We start from the raw sequence: 26600 nt of genomic DNA on the forward strand, positions 1-26600 counted from the left end.
ATAAAGAAAGAGTCTCTCACCAAATTGTACGTGGGAAAAAAAGAGATGTATGTTTGATTTTAAAATTATAAAACGTCTTGAATTGAATAACAGCCAAACAGGCGAAATATGCGCCGGTTAAGTTGGTAGAAATCATGTAAGGCAGATGCGAGTAGGAACACTTTTAGTGACATTACGGTAATGAGCAATTTGGCCCCTTTTTTGGTGCTGTACAATCACAAACCAGAGCTGAGTTCAGGGAGGCACACAGATAAGAGAAGTGATGTTTGAACTGGAAAAACAGTCACTGAGGTAGAGAAATCATTGAATATTCTATATTTAGCCTGTGTGATGAAATACAGATCATCATCACAATGTCCTAGCCGTACAGAAATGGGACGCAGAACAAATCCTGTAACACCCATACATTGCTCAACTTCATTGTACGTGACTTTTAAACTGTATATTCACATAGATATATCAATATTGGCATATATGCGCATATTTCAACCAATATGTGCCTATATTTTCCTTTTTTTCAGCACATAATGCAGAAAACGACGCTTGGGGTCATTTATAATTATTCAACTTCCACCAGAGTTTACTGTGTTTTTGTTAAACTGTTAAATATCCTGCCTCTGTTACACAGGCTACGTGTCTTTGAGTAAGCGTTTGATAACCACATTTGTGGGATTATTGCAAAAATGTGTTTATATGTTTTATATTCTGTATATACATATACAGTAGTTTACTTGTATCGGCCGATATATCAATATCAGCATTTTTCATGCCCTATTGGTATCGGTATTGGCCTCAAAAATCCAGTATCGGTCACACTCTAATATAATTGAATGTTTATGTTCTTTTAGCATCCTTTTCACATTGAAGACAAAATGTAGGCTATATGGTATTTTTACAAATGCGTATGTTGTTTAAATAAAGATATGTGCTTGATTTGAGGATATGTTTTGTTTGTTTATGTTTGTGTTGAAGCCACATTTATTTATTTTTTTATCTAATCTTTATTAATCCAGGGAAACATATTGGCCAATATAGAAGAGGGAGTCCAGTATTCGATAGATTATACATTTCATGTGTAATATTTGTAACACAAGAGTATAACAGAATGATTGTAGAAACAAAGTTAACAACAACGTCTAAAACCATAAACATAAATAAGACCGATGTTAAACTATAGCAAACACATTCATGAAATACCCTCAGGTCTTCAGATCAAAGTATAGATTTTGTCAGCCAGGCCTTCTCTGATGTGAAATGTGAGCAGCAAGTGGGTCTCTATGTTTTGACCATGTGTTGCAATACGCAGTGAGGGGGCCTGTCCTATAACAACTCTTGTGCAAAGCACAGGACATAAATCACTGGTCATCAGCTACATCATGAACCATATTTTACAGACATGTTTTTCAAGTCCACATGCACTCCTCTACACTGTCTCATTAAGATGGGACACTATTTTTTCCAACTTTTTAAGATGGATCAAAACAAAGCAATGAATAATTTACAGTGTTGCCATGAAAGAAATGGCACATTTTTAGTTCTGGTTTAAATAGTTAGCTTTTACTCTGAATTCAGTTTAGCTTTTAGACTTCTTTGCTAAGACTAAAGTCTACTTTCGGAAAATCTGATGTGCTCTTGCACCTATTTGTAGGGCTGCTATAAATAGGCCCCTGCTGGCAACACATGCGTGTCTATGATAGGCGGTTACAGAGATTTTCTTCACAGACTCTGGCTCCAAAGCAACTCTGAAAACACCTCCATGGTAAGTTGGAAAATTTACAAAGTTTAAAGGTGACCAAGAAACACCTGAATTGTAGTCCTAACACGTACAAGTAGATAACATGTCTTGGATTGGTGTTTGACCACTAACAGCCCTTCCACAACCTGATAGCTGATCCTATTTATAACCCGCTCCAATGCGAGTACTTTGCTTGGTTAGAAAGGACGAGCATTGAGTGTGAACTGTGTCTTTGAGTGTCCTACAACCAAATAACCCAGTGTGTATCCTTTATCTTCTCTAATTAACTTCAAACAGGTTTTGTTACCACTCTAAAGTGTTTTTCTTTTTTCTTCTCCAGGGGCTTTTACATGGATACCACCACTGAATTTGAGCCTTGAACCCTGAACAAGCTGTGGACTCGACCACAGAGTAGTTTTTTTACTGGCTGATACATTTATTTGGATTTTACATTTTTTGTGAACTTCATCAGTGGATAATGACTTCCAGAAGGCCTATGACTCGCACTTATTCTGGCAATGGGAGGACAAGCAGCTTTGGCGAAGAGGACGGCAGCTCTTCCAATGGCCGCCCAGAAAGTCGTAATACTTACCTCTCGAATGTTAGGCCTGAAAACAGGTAGACAACCTCATCTATAATTCATGTATATGCAGAACACGTGAATCTTTGTTCCTTGTGAAGTGAATTTGTGTTTTAAAAACATATATATTGCACGGTGGTCAAGAAAAAACATCTAGGTCGGACAGAGTTCAAGTTAAAACAATCACAAAACAACTGAAATTGTCTGAATTATTTTTGTTCAGCACTTCACATTGTCAGTCAAAAATCATACTTATCACATAAATTATCTGTGTTATTGTATCTCATCTACAAAAAATAAGAAGTGAAGGAGGGCAGATGTTTAGGTAGGTAAGTTCACAGATCTTAATGATTCAATGACGTCCCTTCATTTGCCTCCTTTCTGAATAGCTATTCAAGGTATTCTCACTACAGACCAACGAGGTAATCCTTACTTTTAAAACATTCCTCCCAACTAACATCTTAACCACAAACACTGGTTTACCCCCAAGAATGACACCAACAGACATTTTAACTGTAATGTAAGTGTCCAGTTTGTCCAGTGATGCGTTCTGTTTTAGTGATCAACATCGGTTTCAGTGTTGGATTGACAGCTTTGTTTTGCCTGACATCTCACACGTCTCTGTGTCACTCTTTCCCGCTCTCGTCACTACCAGATATTTCCATTAACATCCTTTCCACTTAATTAAGAAAGTTGATTGGAATGTATTGCACAGAGATGAAGAAGCCGCTGACATTTCTATTTGAAAGCATGGAATTGACTCTCATGAGTGTTTGTTTCCAGGAGCACGTTGTGCAGCGTCATGGCTCAGCTGACCGAGGACATTCAGCCCTCCTTTGAGACCACCGTGAAATCAAAGGCAGTGTCAGAAAACTGTAATGTGAAGTTCAGCTGTGTGGTATCAGGTAGGACTACTCTTAACTTCCTTGTTCTTTGCATGCCTTCTTGGAGTAACAGAAACTTTCCACATTGTCAGTGATGTGGAGAGGGAGGATGTGAGTTATGTGGAAACAAAGAAAGGAGTTCACCTTGAAGGCACCTAAATGAACTGCTTTATACTTCCTGAACTGCTCTATCAAAACACACCAGGCCGTGTTTTATTCAAGCTGGTTTTTTCAGGATGTTGTTTTTGACTCCAGGCGGATTTGAAGGGTGGGTCCACCCACCCAACAGCAGCAGCGGCAGCAGCTGTTCCATTCTGACGCATCACAAACATGATGCAAGAGCTACAACACAATCATGCCAAAGCGTGTCAAAGCTTCTAAACAGTGATTCGTCAACTGCATAATTACTTCCGCCAAATGTGTTGGTTGTTGGCTGGTTTGTACAAAAAATACTGAATGGATTTCCAGGATCTTGGCTGGCAGATGGGTCTCAGCCCAGAATTGACCCCATTAACTTTTGGTGCAGATCTGGACAAAGGGACTGATCCAGGAATTTTATCTCACTTTCTGTAACATTGCAAGAGAAGACTTTATTCAAGATTTTTGTTAACTTCTCATGGAGTAATGCAAGGATAAAAAAAAATTCCCATGTATTTAGGTGGCTGGTATCTATGAATGAATACAATTTTATACAGATAAAGGGGCTGTTGGGCCTTGGTGGAGGTGTGCTCCATACAGAGTGCCATTCTAGCTTCCCAAATTAATGGTTCATAAAATGATATAAGTGCAGACTACTTCTTAGGACATGCATGTAGCAAATGTTCATAAATAGTGCTTTGCAGTTCTTGGAATGTATTGTTTATAACCCAAAGACAATCAGTTCATTATAGTTTATCCATGTCTTTAGGTTACCCAGCTCCAGAACTGAAATGGTATAAAGATGATATGGAAATGGACCGATATTGTGGACTCCCAAAATATGAAATTCGTCGTAACGGAAAAACCCACACCCTTCATATTTACAAGTATGTAACACAACTTAGAATAATCCATCTATTGTTCAAATTATTAGAAATGCAGCATTTTCTTGTGCAAATATTAACACTATAATAAGAGATAAACAAGTGTTTCTGTTTTCAGCTGCACATTGGATGATGCAGCTATCTACCAGGCCTCAGCCAGCAATAGCAAAGGTATTGTTTCCTGCTCGGGAGTTCTGGAGGTTGGCACCATGAACGAGTATAAGATCCACCAGAGGTTCTTTGCCAAGCTGAAGCAGAAAGCGGAGAAGAAGAGGAGCGAATTGGAGGTGCAGACCAAGAAGGGGGATAAAGAAAACATTCAAGAGAAACGGCAGAGTAGTCCGGAACGTCCACCAAGAAAGCGACACATCCCCCAACCAGAGGAGCTGCCAAAGGTCAAGGAGCCTGAGGTTGTGGAGCAACTTGGAGCTGCTGAGGAACCAAATGGCGTTAGTGCTGAAGTCAAGGAAACTGTCCCTGTGACATCCAAAGACAGTGACCTTGCTGCCAAAAAGAAACCAAAGATCACAAATGGTGTAGATGCTGGGGTTAACAACAGCAGCAGCAGTACCAGCAGTAGCAATGGCAGAAGCCATATGATGGGGAATGGAGGTGAGAACTGTTATGATGGAGGAATTGGTTTAGCACAATTTCTGGCAGAGACTCTCCAGGCCCAGACTGCTGAGGAAAAACAGAACTCACCTCGAGGGGAGAAACCTAAAGAAACTGATACACCTGTTGTAAGTGCCAGTAAAGAGAAAGAGAGAGAGCAAGAGAGGATGCGAAAAGAGAGTGAAGAACAAGAAAAAGCACGAGAGGAAGAGTGTGAGAGAGAGAAAAGGAGAGAAGAAGAACTGACCACAGATGTCAGAGAAAGTGAGAGGCCAGTGGCGATGTCATATACAGTACCATACACAAAACATGGTTCAGAGGTCAAACATCACAGCAAGGCTCATAAGGATCAGGACCACCACAACATCCAGGCATCCATCTCCTCAATGCTCCACTCAGTCAAGGACTTCCTCTTCGGTAAGGGTAAGAAGGACTCTCATGATTATGTTGAGAACAAGGAGAGAGAGTTTGACCAATTGCCTTCTGAACCGGAAATGCCACCATCCTTTCAGCTCCAACCAGAGCATAATCAAGTGTGCAAGCCCCTTGCAGAGGACGTTGTGCCTATGGAAACAGATGAACCAAAGCAGCCTTCAGAAACTGTGGATATAGAACAACAGTCGGAGCTAAACGAATATAAGGCAGCTGAGAGGAGAGAGGAGTCCAAAGGCCAGAGTGTCAAGGAGGCTGAGGATGCTGTAGAGGCCATGGAGGTGTCTGTTGGGCCAGGGGTCAGCAGTCCAGGTGAAGAAATGTCATTGTCCGGGCTTCAAGTTCTCACTAAGGTACGTGCAGTGGTCTTTCAGAGCAGCTGACTGCCACTTGAGATTTAAATATAGGCTGCATTTGTTTGACAAGATAGTACAAGATGAGCTAGGTCAGGGCCAAAGCCTGAACTATGTCAACTATGACACAGTTCAGAACTTGAGCTGCTGCTGTTTGTGGTGGATGAGAAGCAAAGTTAGATGTTATATTCATGGCAGTATAGGACAGTCAGACAATACAACTGCTTTGAAACATACAGTACAATATGTGTGATAAGCAACCGTCGAGGTGAGTCAGCCTGGCCACGTGAGACTGTGGTTATACTGCACCAATATCTCTGAAGAGCATCAAGCCAAACAAGATAGTGTAGAGGAAACTGGGAACCATAAGAACTGGGGCAACTTGCACTCAATATATGTGGGGGTGGGGGATGTTGTGTCTATACTGCACACTGTAAGATTGGATGGGGAATATGTGAGATGTTGGCTGCGATGAGTGGGACACCAGTGCGTCAGAGATCATGATGAAACCTGAATGTCAGAGGAGGCTCTCACGTTACAAACAGGGCTCTGCATGACAGAGTGACAGGGAGTAGATTCAGTTCTGCGGCAGGTCTCAGCAGGAAAGGAGGGCCTCGTCACATTGACCACATTCCTCCTTCCCCCACCCTTCCTCATTTAAAGAAGAGGGAAGAGGGCAGTACTTCTGTCAACTCGCTGTTCAGTTTGGAGAATGGTTCCATGTCTTTCATGTGTGAGGGATTAGGACTGTCACGCTATGATAAACAGGCTGTACAGTTAACACCAGTTAGAAGCTGATAAGCATACTCAGTGATGAATAGTTGTTGTTATATTTAGGGTTGCAATGGTTTAGTACAGTTTGACCATGTGACTGTAAGACTCTCGGCTTTTGAATATGGATTTGTTTTATGTCTTTCTTTGAAGTGAAAGACTGAAACTCTATTATATGCTGTAAATACATGACCATGTAACTTCATCCAAAGCCAAGCTTTGTTATTTTCCCCATAACATTAACGTCATTAAGTTATTAGCAATTTGGAAGATATCACCAGATTTTTTGCTTGTTTGTTTGTTTGTTTAAAACATTCAAAAAATGAACTAACATTATCAACAGTGAAGAAACAACAGTGTTGACGTGTATGTATTGTGTATGGTCCGTCTTGTCTTTTACTGTCACATACCAGCAAAGAGGCATAGAGATATATGCTGCCAGATATATGCCACCTCTTAGCAGAATAAATAACCAAAATAAACTTTTAAATAAACTTTTACCAAACTCTCAGGTCAAGCTACCAAATCCAGTAGAGATGGGCCTCGTCTGCCATCCCAGTCTAGACAAACTCAAGAGCCACCGCCACCATGGCTAACCGAGCCATGAGCTAATTAGCTAAAGGTAGCTAGCTGCAGCCAAGCATAGACGGCTAGTCTGTTGATATGCTGCCTCCTATATTTTTGAGGCTAGCTTTGAATTCTGGCAAAATTCTAGACCTTTAAAATAAATCACTTATTTATGTGAGTTTTGTAATAGTTTATGAAAAGCAGTTAATTATAGTGGCCATATTAAATTGAAATCCACTGAAGTGCATGGCCAAACCCTGTGAGCATACATTTGTTTTCAAAGATCGAATCTTAATTTGAAGTGGTTGACAGATGGTTTAAGTTGCACGTATCATAAATCAGTATCAATATTACAGCTATTATTAGAATGTTATTTCTGTTTCTGCATATCTTATTCAATTTGCCTGCTTGCTCGAGGAGAAGGTTGGGAAGAATTTTGTGAACGATTTGGTCGTTATTTTAACCCATCAATCCAAAAATGTTGCTGAAAATGTAATAATTGTTATCCCTATTAGACAATCCCATAATTGATTAAAATCCAAATATATTTAGCGTCTATGAATTGTCTTATGAATTCTATGAACTGTGCACTTAAACAGCATATGTATTGAACTTTACATTGTGCATTAACATTCACTTACACAATGAGATGACGTGGAAAAGGGAACTGCTACTTTTAAACATCCACCTGCAGATCAGTCTGTCCATAATGTGGAACTACCTTTGTTGTGATGATGGAATATTCTTAATGAATGATGAGTTGGAGGAAGTCACACGTTGTATCGGAACAATGTTTTTATCTCATGAGTGCGTTTACACACAGAGGTGTCCCGAAGACCACGGCTTCATTTTTAGACTCAACATGACACCAGTTCCCTTCCATCGAAAGCAGCAACTTCTTTTTTTCTTGGTAGATACTGCCATCCAAACATGTTGTCACGAGGCAACATGTGCTTTCATTACTCTACTGCATTAATTGTCACTGTTTCAACGGCTAAAACTGGGGCAGTGAGGGGGAAAAACCCCAGTGACTTACTTATACATTTTCTCTTCACTGCTATGTATGCTCAAATTTAATTCTTTTTCAGGAAAATCCTGCTTTTTTTTTAATATCCCATGAACTTGCACAACGGATGTATGTGAATCAGGCATGTTAGGACTTGTTTCTTGCCCAGCAGGTTCTTTGTGTAAACAGCACACGTGTGTCAGTTCTCTGGGATTTCCCCTGTCCGTGTTTCAACATTAGCTGCAAAAAACACAAGCACACGCTTTGAATGCTTAAATTATTGACATAAAAGTTAGTTTAAAATGGATGTTCAAAGAATTTTCAACAAAAAAAATATAAACCCTGTTTGCTAAGGGTAAGGCTTACTTCAACATTTTATTGGACCACTGCATGTGTAAACACCTGGTTTCAGCCACCTTGCACGTGACATGAAGTAAAGCAGTTCCCAAAATAAACTGTCAGACCATATAACCCAAGAATATATTGACTTACTTCCGCATATCTTCGGAGCTGTTTATTTGTCTACCTAATAACTAGTATTGATCAACTTTGTCTGCAGACTGACAACAGGGCTGTCCCTGTCTGTAGGAGATATAACACTGCAGTGCAGTGTCGCTTTGTTAGACTCATACATCTGTTGATTTATGGTCGGTAAATGTGTCTCATTCTAAAAGTGTCACAGAGTCACACTGTCAAAGGTCACCACAGTAACTTCACCATAACAAGCTTCTTAAAAAATATTTTAACTCCTCAACATGACACTGAATGTTTTTTCCTGTTCGGTCTCTAACAAATTTGACTGTTAATAATATTTTGCATGCATGTGAGGCATGTGCATTCATAGAGTTCATTGTGTAAGGCAGACACTGGTGTATCTAAAATGGTTTGTTTACTTTCCATCAGGCTGAATCTCAGGCAGTCTCAGAGGTTTCTGTACACCAGCAAGAGCCAGGTTGCCTGGTAGTTTCACCACAACCTATTCATCAGGCTGCAACAAATGAGTCTTCACCTAAGGAAGATATATCTGTCTTGCCACAAACCCAAACCCCTAATGAAGAGGAATCCTCCCCTACACCCACCATCACTAGTTTGGAAGAAAGCTGGACTCCCCCCTACAGTGTTATCTCAGGGTCGGACAGCCACAACCTTGGAGAAACACCCACTAACACTTTGCAAGAAGAAGAGGATACGAGTGGTGATAAGATTGGCAAAGATGTCCCACCAGAGGAAGCAGAGGAGGGCCTTTCTTCTAAAAAGTTAAGTGAGGAAGAGAAAGCTGAAGTGAAATCAAACAAACAGCCACGCTCAGTTATAAACAGATCTGAGATTACAGAATTAACGACATCTTCACTGGAAGAGAGCATAAAGCTGTGCGAATCTAAAACACCAGATCAGGTGCTTTTACCCCCGTCTACTGTGGCAGCCTACAGTGTAGAGAGAGATCATGTAAAGGAAGCTGAACATGCTTCTCTGATTCAGGAAATGAATATAGGATTTCCGCCCACTGCCGCCCCGGAGAGTTTAGAGAAGGGTGACCTAAAAATACAGCAAGAATGTGCCTCTTCAATACTAGAGGAAAGCGCAGAGGTCCAAAACGTCAGTACAATACTGAGTCCTAACTCAGGTTTTAGAGGCAGTGAAGAGAGAAGTGAATTGAAAGAGGTATTGATTTCTGCTTTAGAGAAAGATTTAGACGTTAGTTCATGCAAGAAAACACAAGAGCCGGCGATTTTAGAAGGTAAGAGCAGTGAAGCAAGGAATGAGAGTTTACCATTTGAAGTGGAGACAGAGAAGGATCCAATGAAAGTAGAGAAGTTTGATGAGTCAGACGGTGACAGTGAGAGACCACAGGATTGGCCTTCAGAGAATATTCCACAAATCCAAATATCTACTACTGAAGACACACCAGATATTAAACCAGCTGTGCCAGATGTAAACCCAAATAAACAATTTGTAATCCCAAAAATTGCAATAATGGACCCTGAGCTCAAAGAGTGTACTCTGCCACTCACTATTTTGTCACAAAACAAGCAAGAATCAGAGGCTGCTGTTATGCAAAAACATGATGCAACTCATGTGTCAGCGGTAATACCTCAAGACCAGGGCAAAGCTGATTCTCAAAGTGTGTTGCCCACACAGAAAGGTATGACGAACGATTACATCAAACCAAATGCACCGGATGTAAACCCCAATGAACATTTTGTAATCCCAAAAATTGAAATCATGGAGCCTGAGCTCAAAGAGTGTACTCTGCCACCGGCTATTTTTTCACAAAACAAGGAAAAGTCAGAGTCTGCTGTTATGCCAAAACATGATGCAACTCATGTGTCAGCGGTAATAACTCAAGACCAGGGCAAGGCTGATTCTCAAAGTTTGTTGCCCACGCAGAAAGGTATGCAGAATGATTATAACAAACCAAATGCACCGGATGTAAACCCCAATGAACATTTTGTAATCCCAAAAATTGAAATCGTGGAGCCTGAGCTCAAAGAGTGTACTCTGCCACCGGCTATTTTTTCACAAAACAAGCAAAAATCAGAGTCTGCTTTTATGCCAAAACATGATGCAATTCATGTGTCCGTGGCAATGATCCAAGACCAGAGCATGGCTGATTCTTCAAGTTTGTTGCCCACGCAGAAAGGTATGCAGAATGATTATAACCTCTCACCCACAGATAAAGTAAAGGAAATTGCGCAATTAGATGACAAGACAGAAACGTTTGAGCAGGATCAGGCTCGCATGAAAAGTAGTGAACAGCTCCCTCAGATGGACTTTGCATCAATTCCTCTTATAAGTGTTTCATGTACTGATGACAAGGAGGATGATGGTTATGTAAACACCCATGTTTCAGATGCCCCACAGCCTTTCGAAACATCAGCAGTGCCTTCGTTTGTGGTCCCACCAATCTCTGTCACTTGTCATGAAAGTGATTCTGCACTCACACTGTCCACTCAAAGTGAGTCAGAAACAGAAACTTCTGCTGCCACGCAAAGAGGAACAAAGCATGATGTTGAAAATAGTATGACCATCAAGCCTGAAAAAACTCAAAGCAGAAAAGAGAACCTAGAAGAAATGTCAGAAAAGATGATAAAAGAGAACACTTCTTCAATGCTATTTGAAGGTCTAATACCAAAGGTTGGTGAGAATGGGCCATCATTCAGTAAAACAACAGAAGACAACATTGTCCCTGAAACCCTGAAGACAAAACCCCTTAAAGAGCCCAAGATAGAAAACTCTGTGTCTGTTGAGGATCTTCAAAGAAACAGATCATCTGTTGAGAGACTCTGCTCTAAACCTCCGACACATCCATCACTGAGTCCGGCCAGTCTCCGCAAGTTCATGTCCAGATCCTCCCCAGACTCAGACACTGTCGGTGACCGTCAGAGTGACAAGGTGGATGATGATCTAAGCGGAGGCTCAACACCAACATCATCCCTCTCCTGTGAAAGCAGTCCCCGGCTGAAACGCAGAGACAGTCTGTCACTCATACGCTCTGCCACGCCTGAGGAGTTGGCATCCGGAGCCCGTCGCAAAATCTTCATCACAAAACCTAAAGAAGATGTAGAAGGAGCAGTGGTTGGTGCACTCGACACTCAAGGCAAGAAAGAAAGCCCCTACATGTCACCCAGCCAGGCTCGCAGAGCCGCGTTACTACAAGCTCCCACGGGGCAAAATACCCCACCAATGGAGAGGCGCTCTCCGCTGCTGAGCCGCAGGAAGGTCACCTTGGAGGTGCCAAAAGTCGTGGAGGAGACTCCCACAGAAGAACCAGTCAGCACCAAACGAGAGGAAAAACCAGCTGAGAAGAAGCTGGACCCTCTGAAAGGTAAAGAATTAATCATTCAGTCCTAAAAGATGGAATTATTTTTTATCTTGTTAGATATTGTGCGAACAAGTTCTGCATGTTTCCTAATAAGGGCTGCATTAAAGGGGCTCTATGGAACAATTTGTGGTAATTTACATGTTGTTATCGGCCATATGTGAGCAAATTGTAACAGGATGTGAAAAATGAGACCTTCCCCGTCTCTCTCAGTTGCCTTTACAAGCCTGTGGGCGATTTATTTGAGTTGTTTAATGCCTCTTTGCTGTGGATTTGTTTGTGAAGGACTCAGGTCAGATTTTCTGTGACCTCATCTTAGTTCCTCTCTCCACTCCACCAACAGAGAGCAACAGCAGCTAATGTAACACAAACTAGCAACCACACAAAAAGTTCCACAGGATTTGTTTCATTTTGTGTAGTTTCCACAAAATATCACAACACAAACGGTTCTATGAAAAACTGCATGTTTTTTAATGTTTGCCTAAACACATGCCTGATCAGTGCATTGGTGTCTGAGGAGGTGGAAACATTAGAAAGCCTCCACTCTCTCGAGTACAGTATATATTTACTTTGGCACCCCTTCTCTCTCATGCACCACCAGCTCCACAGGTCATCCGCAAGATCAGGGGGGAGCCATTCCCGGATGCCTCTGGACACCTGAAGCTGTGGTGCCAGTTCTTCAACGTGCTCAGTGACTCAACCATAAAGTGGTTGAGAGATGAGGAAGAAATACTAGAGGTGAAGAGAAGGTAAATCCCCTTCTTGTCTTACAACATCAACACTGCTCCAACCACCTGTAACACGAAGTATCACCTGGTGTTCACATTGTATTAACATCATTACTTGGCTCCTTTTTCACTGCAATTATTCTAAAAATTTCCATCCAGTGTGACTGGTAAAAATGGGCAGGATCCAAATGTGAAACAATGTTGCTTCAGGATGTTTTTTGGGGCCTCAGAGTGCATCCTGTGGCCCTCTGTCATTCTCATATTCTCACTGCAGAGAGAGAGAGCCCTGCTCATGTGACTGTGAACCCCACAGCTGTGACACAGAGAGGTGAATCTCTGGCTAGACACAGAAACTGTAACCTGACACAATATTTTTCTCATCTCCAGGGGGCATTAAAAGTCTATATATGTGCTACTGGCTGCTGTGTCAGCAAACACGACCTTCTTGTCTCACAGTGACACCTTGTGGGTTGTTGTTGAATCTTTCAAGTTTGGTACAACTCTGATGAGGCAATCAACTCGTTTATGATTGTGTATTTTTCCATTTTTTCGTCACCCAAGTGGAGGAGATGAAAGCCAAGTAGCTCTGGCTATTGTCCTAGCATCCAGCCAAGACTGTGGGGTATATGGCTGCTCGATCAGTAATGAATATGGGACTGACACCACTGACTACCTGCTCAGCGAGGACAGTAAGTGCCTGAAGACATCAAGTGTGAAATCTACATCATATATTTTCAGCTGTGCTTTTATGAGTCTTTGTTTTCTGTTTTACAGTTCTGTCTGAGATATTACTAAAAGATGATCTGGAAGGTAATGTTTCAGAGTAAATTATCTACAATATCAACTTTTCATTTTGTATAAATTATTTCTCATTCTAAATATTTGTTTCTGTTTTCTTTTAGTCGGAGAGGAGATCGAGATGACCCCGCTGTTGTTCAGTAGAGGGCTTGCTGACTCTGGCAACTGGGGCGACAAGTACTTTGGCCGCATCATGACCGAAGCGGTGAACATCGGGGAGGGATGCGCTCACAAAACCAGCAGAGTGAAGGTCATTTACGGCCTTGATCCCATCTTTGAGTCTGGGAGCGCCTGCATCATCAAAGTTCAAAACCCCATCGCCTATGGGACCAAACAGGAGAGCAATCTTGCCGAGAGAAATATAGAGATTACTAAGCAAGTGAGTATTTATTGTCTATGAATGCTCAGTAAATTGCTGCCAATAAATTCCTAGTTATTGTAACTGCAGTACATTAACTTGCTCTGTTAATCTGTTTGTGTTGCCAGGAATGTAAAGTCCAAAACATGATTCGGGAATACTGTAAAATCTTTGCTGCTGAAGCAAGAGTTATTGAGAACTTTGGCTGTTCACTAGAGTACGTACCAAACTTTTTATACAGTGGCTCTGATAATTGATTCCTGTTAAAATCTACGACACTGCTTCTTGTGATCCACCCACTATTCCTTTGTGTTTCCCACAGAGTGATTCCTCAGTATCTGATGTACCGGCCTGCAAACTCTGTGCCTTATGCCACAGTGGAGGCTGATCTTAAGGGTGCCTTCCTTCACTATTGTACGATGGATCCTAAAGGCAAGCTGATTACACGAACCACTTCCGAGGTGGAGCAGAAATGCAGCACCCTCCAGCACTGGATCCATCAGTGGACGCACGGCAATTTGTTGGTCACTCGGCTAGATGGTAAGACACATACAAAGTTAGTGGCCATTTATCTATATATAATAATAATATTAATAATCTTCCTCCTCTTTGCAGGTGTTGAAACGAAGATTACAAATGTTAAAGTTGTGACCAAGTCTAAAGGGTTTGTATCTAAACGTGTACATGCACATGTTATTGTTTGTGGTCTATTATAATAGCCGGAATAAAACGTTTTTCTTTTCCTTTTAGATACCAAGGACTGACGGAGTATGGCTCTCCTGAAGTATTCGAACAGTTCCTGACGCACCATCAGTGCAACTACTACTGCGGACTTCTTGGCCTGAGGTCACTTAAGACTATGGATAGTCTGCAGCCCACCAAGATAAAGGGCTCCAGGAGCCCTCTGCTCAACCGCAAGTTGGGCTCTAACAGCCCACAGCTGCAGCGGAAAGGACAAAGCCCTCAGATGAGGAGAAAAGCAAATTCTAGCCCAAAGGTACCCAGAAAAGTTCAGGAGACCGAGGACAATAAATCAGGTGCCAAACCCATGCCTGCAGAAACCGTTGATGTTCTTGAAAGGAGGTAGGAAAAACCACCCCTTTTGTGTCAAGCAAGATTTTGATGCTTTTAATGGTTTAGTATTACCTGTTTCTTTCCAGTTACCAAAGCCAGCAAGGACTTGAAGAGTTAAGATTGTAAGAAAAGGAACGGTTCATTGACCTGACTTGTCATAAAGAACGGTTGTGACCTCAGTCACCATTAATGTTACAATATGCGACATCCGTTCTAATGTTTATGAGAATGTTTGCAGCATTGGGCACAGGGTTTTTGACCTTATAGCTCACAAATGCTAAACAGCAAAATCAGTGTTTTTAACTTTAACGGTATGAAAAGCAACACTGGGCCACATTAGAGTTGACATATACACTACTGAATGGTTTGAAGCACTTGCTTCAGAGTCTTATCAGCTCTATGAGTGGACAAAACTCTCCAAACACAATTTGTCAAACCGTTTTAATGGTTTGATTTAAAGACATTATGCAGAATAAAGCTTCAGCCACTGAGGGGGCTGAGGTAATGTATCCGTACTAAATGCCATATGTTCATCTGTGATGTACAGTATGTGTGAAAGGCATAAAGTTTATTTTGGAAATGGTATTTAAGGGTGGCATTTGAACAGCATTTCTTTTCAGAGCTCACGTTGTTGAAGTACAGCACCGTAATCAGGTCAAAGATGTTTGTGTGCACTTTGTTTTTGGCATTCATTTTGAGTAGTTTTTGAGTACTTTGTATCTGTCGTGTCTGTGTCTTTAATAATTCCTCTTTTAAAATATATGCTGGTGAATGCTGCTGTCAAAGCCATGAGCAGTAAGGGGCTTATCAGTAAACTCTTTAACTACGGTACGCTCACGCTCATTGACATGCAAACACACAAGTGTGTTCCCAGTCACATGGAAAGCTGCTAATTGAGCTCCACACAATCATTTGCACCTGACCTATGGACTGTGGGGATAAATGCCCACTGAGCAAAATAACCGAAAGAGCAGGATATTGATCACTAAGTAACGTTCTCTGCATGAAATCTGTGAAATTTTTCCACAACTAGAAATCACTTTTAACTGAGCAAGAGAGCTGAGTTTTGCAGTTGGTCAGTAGTAACACGATCAATCTTAAGCATTGCCTATTCTTTTTATTCTGCTCTTTTTTTACGAGATGCAAAGCCAGCGTGGACTGAATAAAAAGTAGAATGAAAGCTTTTCAGTTATCTCTATCTATCTGTGAGTTGGCACAGATATTCGTGGTTAAAGGAGTCTTAGGAATTTCCAACAATGATGAACTTTACAGGAACTTCTGTAAAGGATAGTTGGTTAATGATCAACCAGAGTCTACAAATGAGCCCAAATAGCCACATTAAACATTAGCTACCCTCGCATAAAAAAAAACTGTAATTGCATGATTTTATTTTATGATAGTAAACCCAAATTCTCTAAAAAGAAAGAAAAAAAATGTTGGAAAATGAGGATGACATTTTTCGATCAGCAGATGACGTTCAAAGCACTGTGATGTTAAGGTGTGGTGTCATGCAAACAATCTGTTGTATTTATGTGTATATAAAGTCAAAGCACTAAATATCTGAAGTAGTGTGAAGAAAATCCAAACGTGTGAGGGAGTGTGTGAGTGAGTCAATGAATGAGTAATTAGGAAAGAAGCATAAATGTGTGTTTACAATGTGTGCTGTCTCATTCATGTTACATCATGTCAGCTTATGTTTTTTTTTAATAAATACGTAAAACATTTGTGTCCAAGCAGAGCTCACGTTTTTATTTTCAGAGTTTTATATAGTCAAAAAGTATAACTGTGTGTATCGTTATCAAGAACTTTATGAAATAATTGGTTTTATTTTGAAATATTTACATTCATCAACATTTGAATCCGAGCAGAGCACACGTTTTCATTTTCACAGTTTTATATAGTCAAAAAGTATTACTGAGTGTATCATCATCAATAACATTATGAAATAATTGGTTTATTTTAAAATATTTACATTTATCAAACTGTTGATGCCTGAATACATACTGAGGTATATTTCTAAAGGTGTGTCCTTTGAATCCTTGGCGTTAAATAAAAGCCAATATGTGAATTAATTTACAATATAATACATGAAATTTACAATCATTTTTAAAACGTGCATATACATTTTTACATAAAGTACGACACAAATATACAAACATGGAGAAACAAATTAACTACAGTATAAAAACAGACACTGACATGTATTTTTCTCCTCTAACTACAAACGTTCAGAGAAGGAAGCCCACAACACTGACAACATTTAGACAAATACATTGTGGCATTTGCTACTGTGCTCCATGATCCTTCAAATGTCCCATTGCCGAGAGCGCTGCAAAAGAATCAATTTGAGATTTAAGTCCAAATAACCACAAATCAGATACATATCAGAACCATTTGATTTCACATTAAAGGTGCCATATAATGTTCAGTTTCAGGTACATATGTTCATTTTGGATGTCTACTAGAAAATGTTTACATGCGTAAGTGTCTAAAAAACCTCGTTTTAACCCGCTGTCTGAATGCTCCTGTCTCTTTTAGGCCACCCTCCCAAAAAGCCCAGCTTGCTCTGATTAGTCAGCTTTAATAGGCCTGAGCAGGCACCGCCCACTTTGTTTTTAGGCATCAGCTCTGCAACCACAGCCATGTTAGGGGCATGGCTGAGGGTGGTGGTTATATCGTTGTGACATCATAACTTATAGAAGTCCTGACAGCTCATTTTAAGGAAAAGTTTCTGAATATGGGATGTGTGCATTTCTACATTGAGCATTTTGATATTTACAAAGCGCTTAGTTCTGTTTTATAATCACGAAAGTGAACTGAAGAAGCCTCTTGGATGAGATCAAGAAACTGAAATAAGTCCAGTTGCCTAAGATACAGCGCTTAAAATCACAAAAGACATGGAAATCTCACTTTCTACGATATGGGGCAATCTACTGACCCTGTGTATAACCGATGTTTTCCCAAGATTATCCCAGCCACCAGAAAGTATCTTTGTAATGAAAGTCTACATGCTCACCTTGTGAAGAGGTCTTCACAGCAAGTTTGTACATCTGCATTTGTGGCATTGAAAACAGATACCTTGAACAGCTCCACGCAGTCAAGTGGAGGAATAAATAGGATCCCTAAGAAAAAAAAGTGAAACAGCTACTCAGTTGCAGTACAATATGAAACAAGCTAAACTGCACTGCTAGTTCAATTCAAAAGCTCTTACCTGCAATACAAGCATTGACAAGAGATACACAAGTCCCAGTGAGCATAGCTCTCAGCACCAGGGACGAGATGTCACTTCTTCTGGATGGGCATATAGAGGCTTTGATAAAAGAAAATAGTCTGCGTCAAAAATTGTTGCTGAGGGATAAACGACTTTTTTGTTTGTTTGTTTTTTGCCCTGTGGTTACTCAAGATAAAATACTCACACAGGCCTCCGATCACAATGCCCAGTGAGCTGAAATTGGCAAACCCACAAAGAGCATAGGTGGTGATAATTTCTGATCGGACCTGAAACAGCAAAGAACAAAATCCTGCAGCGTTATTTTTGCATTGCGTAAAATCGTCTCCCTTCCACTTCGTGTTTTGTGCAGTGCTTTAGGAATTTATACTTGTCGCACACCCACACTGACAACATTTAAACTCCAGTGAACAACATTCACTCACAGATATCGATTCTTCACCAAGTCCACTGATCCTGTTGCTACTCAGTTCAGATAATTTCTGATAGGCCACAAACTCATTGAGGAAGAGCTTTGTGCCGATTAGTTCAGCCACGATGAAACTGTCTTCATATGGCACTCCCATCATAAAGGCAATAGGCATGAAGACGTAAGAGCAAATCAGCTGTGGACACAGAGAGACACCTTTATTTGAACATTGTGAGACTCACTTGTTAAATTTACAGTAGAAGCAAGTTTTAAATAAATATATGTATATCTCAGAATAATTACTAAAAAATGAGAAATATCATTAAAAAGATTTTGGTTTTGGTTTTAACAGAAATAATAATTTAAAAAGCTCTTTTGATATTACACCAGGGCCAAACAGATACATCAGATTTTTTAAAAATCCAAGAAAGTATTTGACATTATCAAAACATCCCTCTTGAGTTATCAGTCTTGTAGCTAAAAACATACCTGAAATGTCACTTCAGGATATCCCACCATACTTCCAAACCAACTCAAAGCTGCATTTATGAAGCCGAGGATGGCGAGAAAGGCGATCAGATTTGCTGCAATGTTGGCAACAAGACCTATTGAAGCCGATGCTCCACTGCTCGCAGCCTCCAGAATGTTCTTTTCATCTCTAGGGAGTAAAAAAAAAAATAAGTTAAATCAAAAAGTATAAAAAATCATTAAAGGGAAGAGAATAAACCAAGGGACAGATATACACACCCACAAGCCACTTTAATATTGCCCTCTGACTTAAAGGGACTCTCCTCTGTCTCTGGGTAAGAGAGCTTGGAGATGGCCAAGGCACAAGGAGCAGCCATGACAGAGGCTGATATCAAGGAAGATGCATCTATCTGCAAAATACAACAAGGTGTCTTTTATTGCAGCGTGCTGTAGCGGAGCAAAGATCAGCAACAGATGTAGTATTTGATATTATGCATGATGTTAATCTTCAGCTTTCAGCTTTATTGGCTTCAATTTAAGAGAAATGGGTTGGGCTCTTTGGCTCAATTTGTGCCAGGTTCATATCTTACAGGTTGAAACTATGTAGTTTCCACTGGGGTGTTCAGTCCTGGGCCCCGTTCTTTTCTGCCAGGAGGCTCAATCATGCGCAAACATGGTATCTTAAGTCCACTAAGTGACTTTTTTCTCACAGCACAACTCTGAACACATTTATTTACAATAACTGTATTCCACTTTTTACAGGCCTTCAGACTCTTATCTACAACTGCTTCAAAATTTTGCAGCCAGGAGCTTCCTCAACATAAAACCAAGGGCACACCTTGTCCCCAGACTAAAAGCTGCAAACTGGCTGCTTGTCACCATAGAAATAATTGAAGGTGCCTCTCACTGTTTTGAATTCAGTTCACCCTCTCATTCGGGATTAAATCGCTGGCCTCCTCACAGTTCATGTTCTGAACAAATGTCTGATTTGTGCTGACACTCCCTCATTAACAATTCCTCCCTTCATGAACTGAAGTTGCTGGCGATGCTGCATTTCATTTATACAGCCCCAGACTCTGGACTCTCTCAATCTAGATTCATATCTTTTAAAAGGAAAGTAAGCCTGGCTTTACCAAGATACAGTTTTACACGTACAATATATAATAATTATTATTAAGTAACTAGTGATCTCCTTTCTTTTCAAATGTCTCATTTATTTTATTGTCTCAGTTTAATGTTGCTGTTTTTGTGTTTTTTATATTTTGTTGAGCATATTTGATTGCATCTTTTGCATGAAATGTGCCATATGTATTATGTGGTGTGTTGTGAAAACAGCTTCATCTCACCCCAAATGAGATGAATGCCCCCATGACACTGCCTGCAATTGTGGCAAATCCGCCAGTCAAAACAGCATGGATCTCAGATTTGGTCATGTCCTTCAAGTAGGGGCGGATCAGCAGCGGAGCCTCAGTCTGAAGCACAAAAAACATGAAGCAAAAGTAAATCAGCAGAGTAATTGTCAGGTTTTTTTAAATCAGTTATTAGTGATTGTTTATGTAAGCATGACAGAAAGTACTGACAGATTGGAGCTCATTAAATTTTAAAGCCAAATGTAGGCAGACTAGTGCCAAGACATCAAGCCAGCGTACCTGCCCAACAAATATATTGCCTGCCACACTCAAGGTCTCTGTGGGAGAGGTTCCCATCGTTATCTGCATAACCCATGAGATCTGCGTGCACAAAAACACATGGCTCTTGGTCATAGTATTTCACTGCAGGCGTAAGCAATATACACCCAGGCCAACAGGAACATACGATGCTGTGAGGTGCACGTTTGAACCTTTCTTTACCTTCAGAATGAGCCACTGCATTATCCCCAGAAAGTAAAGGACCGACATTATGCTGCTGAAGAACACAACAATGGGCAACGCCTGAGGAAGAAATCAAAACTCACATTAAACACATTTACTTTCAGCAACTTAGAATCTTGTTTGGTTACGAAAAATCACATTATCATCCACTTACTTGAAAGGCAAAGATGTCTGCTACCAGATCCCCAAAAACAAACGATGACCCTTCTTTGGTATAGTCAAGGAATATCTGGAATTATAGCACAAAGAACAAACGTGGGTTATTTTATTTCAAATGATTATTTATTTCTCCTACCTATTCATTTATGACATTGATGATGCAATTACTCATTAATTTAGATTTTAATGAAGTGGCAGCTACACATTATAAAGTGATTGAAAGACCACATGCCTGCACTTTCTCAATCCTTAGATAACCCAGGAATAAGGGTGAACAGCATAATAAAGTGCTCTAAAGATAAGCATGTATGGGCACATTTAACTATGCTTACATTACGTAAGCATAGTTAAAGAATATAGTGACCTGGCAGAAAATGAACACTGTGTATGTAAGTAACATGTATGTAAGTGTCTGTTATGCAAACAAAACCTTTAGGATCACGCAGGACGTGACCGGTTCAAAAGGCTGAATCACACCTTAAAATGTACATTTTAGATGTTATTGATATTATACAAAATGAAAGGTTTTTGTAATGAGGTTCCTGATGAAATATTTTTTTTTTTTTAACATACAAATACGTGTTAATGTCATGTTTACTAATGATTTGGGAGCTGTATGCTGAATATTTATGATGACAATGGAGGACGGAGAGCTGAGCTTGTGTAATAACCATCAGTGTGGATACTGAAGCTGACACCTGCTTGTTCCTCCAACTAAAAGTGCGTATTTTTCAACATCCAAGTCTAATACCTGCACTTGTTGTCCAAGCCATTCGAATGCAATGAGTCCAGGTTGTGTTCTTATGACAAAAAGGCCAATGCAGAACTGCATCCCGAGACCCCAGAACACAGGCCTCCATTGCACCTAAAAAGTAGAAGAAGTCAGACCATCAGTGTATCAGGGAGTCCCTATAAAACTTTGTGTTATTGCAAGGAAGCATTTCTGCTAAACCTTAAGATGATAGGGGCACAAGGCCAAATGATATCCAAAGTCTCAGCACAACAGACCAGAGATAACATGCAAGATAAACCCGAACGTGTGTCAACACAATAATAATTCGTCTCTGAGAAGTGACTCACCGCTGTCCTGTGTGCTGACAAGATGAATATAAGCACAACGAACATGCACACACCCCCAAACGAGATAAGCTGCTCGGGACGCTTGCTCGTGTCCAAGGCGAGCCACACCACCAACAGGACCACGACAGCCAAGATGAAAACCCTGAAAAACACAGTTGAAACACACCTTTACCTTTTAACGGATTCCATTATGCGTAGCCACTGAAAACAAGATCGTCCACTCACCATTTGAGCCATTTCAAGTTGGATTTAAAGCATCTAACTGCGGGCTTGAAACAGCGACTGATGCTTTTGCCCTTGTACTGCTTCAAAAGTTCATACGTTTTTAGAAAGACAGCCAAACCAGTAAGTACGACAAGACCAGTGGCCCTCTGGAAGTCCAATACACAGGCTGCAATGAAGTAAGCCACATAACCTGTAGGACAGCAAAGAGCACATCAAACCTCACATTGTTGTTCTTGTCTTGTCATAATCAAAGTGTTTAGGACACATCTAGTGAATAAACTGCTACTGCCAGAACAATATTAACAGAAAAACAAACAGATTTTCTTTTTTTTTTCTTACCTGCTCCAAGTATGGCCAGCACAATGCATTTGAAGGTTCTCGAGTGAGCCTTGATGTAATCCTCTGTGGCGTTAATCGGCTTGGAAACTTGGCTGAAGTACAGGAGAAATTAGAAGTGAGGTCCAGTTGTGTACAAAATATATACTACACTGAAATCACAAATGTTCTCCTTTACATAATGAAAGATTCGATATCAAGTCGTCTATATTTGCTCAAAAGTTGTCATATATAATATATATATATAATATAATCAAATCTTAACAGTCTGAAACTTTACAGTAGCATTATAAAACAGAGCAGATTCTCTGTTGTACGTACGTTACTGTACATTTACTTACAGTATAAACAAATCCAACATTTCAGAGGTTTGATTTTGTGCACTTGATGTGATCCAGTACATCCAGAAGTATTGTACTCTCAATAAAACAATTATTATTTCTGCTTTACAAAATGCAATCACTTGAATTGACGCACCTCAAGTATGATCCCAATCCCTTTTTAGTCTTTTTATCCTCCCAGTTCTGGCTGCCAGTGTCAATAACATTGTCCTCCTAAGAAAATACAGACGTTTTATTTTTTAAAACAATGATCACAATGTGCTGCTTCCTTTAAAAAAAATGAAATGTGATACATACCTCTATTTCAAAAGCCTTGTTGTCCACGCCATTTCCGTTGGCTTGGATTACGTTTTTGAGCTGGACACCGTTGCTTTCTGCTGAAAAAAACAAAACACAATCACCGTTCACTTCGTGTGCAGCAGACTTTGTGAAAGCACCCTCGGCTCACTCAAACCAGGAATGCCAAACAAGTGACGAGCTGTGTTGTTCTGTTTCTGTGTACTCTCTGAGATAAAATAATCTTAAAATATGTCCACACGGTCCATACTTTGTGGGAGAAAAATATCAGTTCACAACTGCAAAACAAACAGCTTAATTCAAAGAAAAGCAGAGCTAATGGCTTACTCATTGTGCCTCGTCCTAAACCCGGCTGTCAAATGCTGTGCTGTAAAAAGCACTGCGGGAAAATATACTCTGCCCTCTATGAAGCATCTATCATTAATTAACAGACACGCTCTTCCCAGGAAGTACAGGACGTAAGCGTGATAAGTGTGATAATGCAATAGGAATGATTTAATAGACCTTATGAGGCAACGTTTGATTAGATGTGATGTTGACCACGTTCGCCAAATCACTGGGAGCAACAGATGATAAGTGATTTCTTGTTAGCAGATATGAATTTACTGTGTCTGATTGAATAGCAGGGAAAACACAGTGGATTAATCATGAATGAGTTTATCTGGAGGAGGTTGTCCTCCACCCATGCAAGTCATAAAAAGTCATGCTTATTGCTCATGTTTGTAAAGAAGACTCGTAAGGAACAATGCATCAGCAGCATGTGAATGAACATCATGATGATTAAGACTCAGACGCACATTTTCTATTATTTCTTTTCTAATTTTACTGAATTTAAATAATAATTGGCATGCACAAAAAACACAAATTAGATTATGATTAAACAAGATGAGATTATAGCTACTATACTTATACTATAATTTAAAAAATGCTCTTTGGTTTGTGACAGATGATCCTTCAGTGAAACCTACAGTGAATAAACTCAAGAAAAAACTTCTAATTTTGTGCATTTGTGTAATTTCTGGTCAAAATATCACATTACACTTAATATAAGACACAATCACCTGACGAGTAACATCTCAGTAAGATACAGAGTCCTGCTCTAAGATATCAAATCTTATTTCAACAGGCACATTTTCACTTTTTAACGTCTACAAGCAAAAAATATATTGTATTCATTCAATTTTGATACGCTTGTGAGTGATGACCATGCTGTATAACTACAGCATGTGAAGTTATACGCTCCTGTATGTGTGCTGTGATACACACAGACGGCTTTTTGTGGGTCGAAGTAAGGAAGGTCAAATTAACTTGTATTTTTATGAAAGAATCTCGTCTCTCTGAATGATTATTTTGAAGAAGTACACCGACTTATCGCCCGAGAATCAGATAACCAACAGTTAGAGCTGTTATCTGGACTATTAAATGTATTGCACTGCAATTTGTACTTTCCTTTCAGGTTGATAGTTCATGATTGGATATAATGGCGGCTATTTGTTCTTACTCGCTGCTGTTCAGATTTTATCTTGTCACACACAAAATCATAAAAACGGCTTCGTCCGTGGCTCATAACTCTCAATGGGGGCTCGTTCTGTCTGGATGGATATGATAAACAGTAATCCTTGTTTAAGAGTCCGGGATATTTGTGTTCAGAAAGCCTTGCAGACCTAAAATTCATTAGAAAGAACTTAATGTCCTGAATTTTGTACCATATGCCTCGGTTTATTAACCCAAGACGCTCTTTTTATGTAAGCCATTAACTGGTCTGCCAACAGACGCCATTTGACGATTTAGACAACAGAGCTGAAGTTTGGCCATTACTCAAATTAATCATATTTAAAGGTGCATTTTGTAAAAGTTTTTGTTGAAAAGTTTTAAAAAATAAACTTTTGACCCATAGAGCTTCCGCCCACTGAGCCGGCTAACTTCTGGTTAAGCGCACAGCTAGCTTGAATAAGGAAGAAACTGATTTTATCTTGCAACTTTTCTAGACTTTCCAATTATTATTGAACCGAATGGCTCAAATTATGATAGTCCGACGAGTCGTTTCGCTGGATTTGTGAAGCTAAAAAAAGAAAAAAAACTATCCAGCATTTTACAGACACTTCTTTCACAATGTGAGCTTACGGGATAAAGTATTTTTTGGGCCTGCAGTGCATCAAGACACGTTGTTATAACACTGTCTGGTCGCTACCAAAGATGGCTTCAGAGCCTGGTGCTCTTCCTGGTGGCTTGCTCTAAGCTCCCATTGGATGCACTGCTAACCGAGCTAACTCGCTAACAGCAGCTACAGTTAGCAGCAGCGGTAACTCTGGTGATATACCGCCCCCTTTTTGTTTGGAGTATGTATTAGGCCAATTCTTACATATTGCACCTTTAAATCTAAATTATTTTCTTCTTTATTCACAGACTTACAAATTCAAACATGTGCATGAAATAGCTTTTAGCTTTTTTCATCTCTTAAATCACATTACTGCGCTGTTACCCTTCACTATATGGTCACTACTCTGCATTGCAGTTAAATCCTGCGTCATTATGTCTTTTAATAAGTCTCTGACTACAGAGGCTTTTTTTAAATCTGATGTGAGTGTGCTGCAGTCCTGTGAGTCTGTAACACTGTGTGTCTGTAACACTGAGTCTGTAAACTTCACAGGAATCGGTGTCATCACTTCACAGCCTCACTAGCGGGAAGGAAGAAAAATGGGGATTTTTGCCCTCAAAGTTGTCTTACAGGATTATTCCTTCAAAATAACAACAGTGACACAGAGGCTCCTGAGGTCATGAATCTTAAAAAACTAATAGCTGAACCTTCCCCCTTCTCCTCAGATGATACTGGTACAATCCACATTAATCTGGTGGGGATCTAGTTTAGTGTCAGTTCAAGGCTACAGTATGAGTTGTGGTAAATATTGGTGTCAGTTTTGTTGATCATCTGTCTGCATTCAACTCCACATGACCTTTACACATCTGTGTCAATATAACTTGCCAGGAAATCCTCTGTGAAAAATACTGAAAACAAACAGAAGAACAATACCTTATCTTTGTCTGTAATGTCATGTGACTTACAGTTTATCCAGGCCGCTGATAAGAACAAACAGCGCAGCTGATGCCTGGTTTTTCTTTATTGACATTCTGATTATAAATTGACATGGATCAACAAAACATTATTAAAGCGACACTAAGATCAACATCCAACTGGTAACAATCACTGTGATTTTGGTATTTAGCTGACGGCTCTACCTTTATATTAAGCAGACAACACAAGAAGAACAGCGGCCAAATCTTATATATGTCACCTTTATAAATTATTTGGATCTTATTTCATTTGGATTTGAGATTTTTATTGAGCAGTGAGGGTCTAATGACAGACGCCCATGAGTTGCATGATGGAAACTGTATGACTCAGTGGTTCTGGAGCTGGATCTCAGGACTAGATGGGTCAGGACAG

At 40.0% G+C, this 26600-nt stretch overlaps 2 protein-coding genes across 3 annotated transcripts; one reads left to right on the forward strand and one right to left on the reverse strand.

Moving 5' to 3' along the window:
• Positions 1-1678: 1678 nt before the first annotated feature.
• Positions 1679-16464, forward strand: alpk3a (alpha-kinase 3a). 2 transcript variants are annotated; one of them, XM_084365363.1, is made up of 14 exons: positions 1679-1759; positions 2076-2353; positions 3099-3220; positions 4107-4224; positions 4340-5618; positions 8866-11788; positions 12384-12531; positions 13072-13199; positions 13285-13320; positions 13413-13687; positions 13795-13883; positions 13989-14206; positions 14282-14330; positions 14417-16464. In XM_084365363.1, the coding sequence occupies exons 2-14, from the start codon at positions 2214-2216 to the stop codon at positions 14751-14753; spliced, it is 5862 nt and encodes a 1953-aa protein (XP_084221489.1). In that variant the 5' UTR covers positions 1679-1759; positions 2076-2213; the 3' UTR covers positions 14754-16464. The 2 variants fall into 2 exon arrangements, with proteins under 2 accessions (XP_084221489.1, XP_084221490.1); XM_084365364.1 differs by lacking the exon at positions 1679-1759 and adding an exon at positions 1940-1994.
• A 59-nt stretch (positions 16465-16523) lies between these two features.
• On the reverse strand, positions 16524-25686 carry slc28a1 (solute carrier family 28 member 1; the record flags this gene model as incomplete). Its single annotated transcript, XM_084363127.1, has 18 exons — positions 16524-17069; positions 17757-17862; positions 17952-18050; positions 18157-18238; positions 18395-18574; positions 18868-19036; positions 19126-19256; positions 20193-20318; positions 20496-20576; positions 20697-20777; positions 20872-20946; positions 21628-21741; positions 21957-22098; positions 22182-22371; positions 22521-22612; positions 22995-23071; positions 23156-23232; positions 25638-25686. 18 exons carry the CDS (start codon positions 25684-25686, stop codon positions 16955-16957), a joined length of 1986 nt encoding a protein of 661 aa, XP_084219253.1. The 3' UTR covers positions 16524-16954.
• Positions 25687-26600: the final 914 nt, after the last annotated feature.

The sequence above is a fragment of the Pagrus pagrus genome (assembly GCF_965226575.1).
Source record: "Pagrus pagrus genome assembly, chromosome: 10".
In the NCBI taxonomy this organism is placed as follows: domain Eukaryota; kingdom Metazoa; phylum Chordata; class Actinopteri; order Spariformes; family Sparidae; genus Pagrus; species Pagrus pagrus.

Coding starts and splice junctions, on each gene's coding strand:
- alpk3a (XM_084365363.1), top strand. CDS start 2,214: ATGACTTCCAGAAGGCCTATGACTCGCACTTATTCTGGCAATGGGAGG. Junction 4,225..4,339: donor CACACCCTTCATATTTACAA/GTATGTAACACA, acceptor TTCTGTTTTCAG/CTGCACATTGGATGATGCAG. Junction 12,532..13,071: donor ATACTAGAGGTGAAGAGAAG/GTAAATCCCCTT, acceptor TCGTCACCCAAG/TGGAGGAGATGAAAGCCAAG.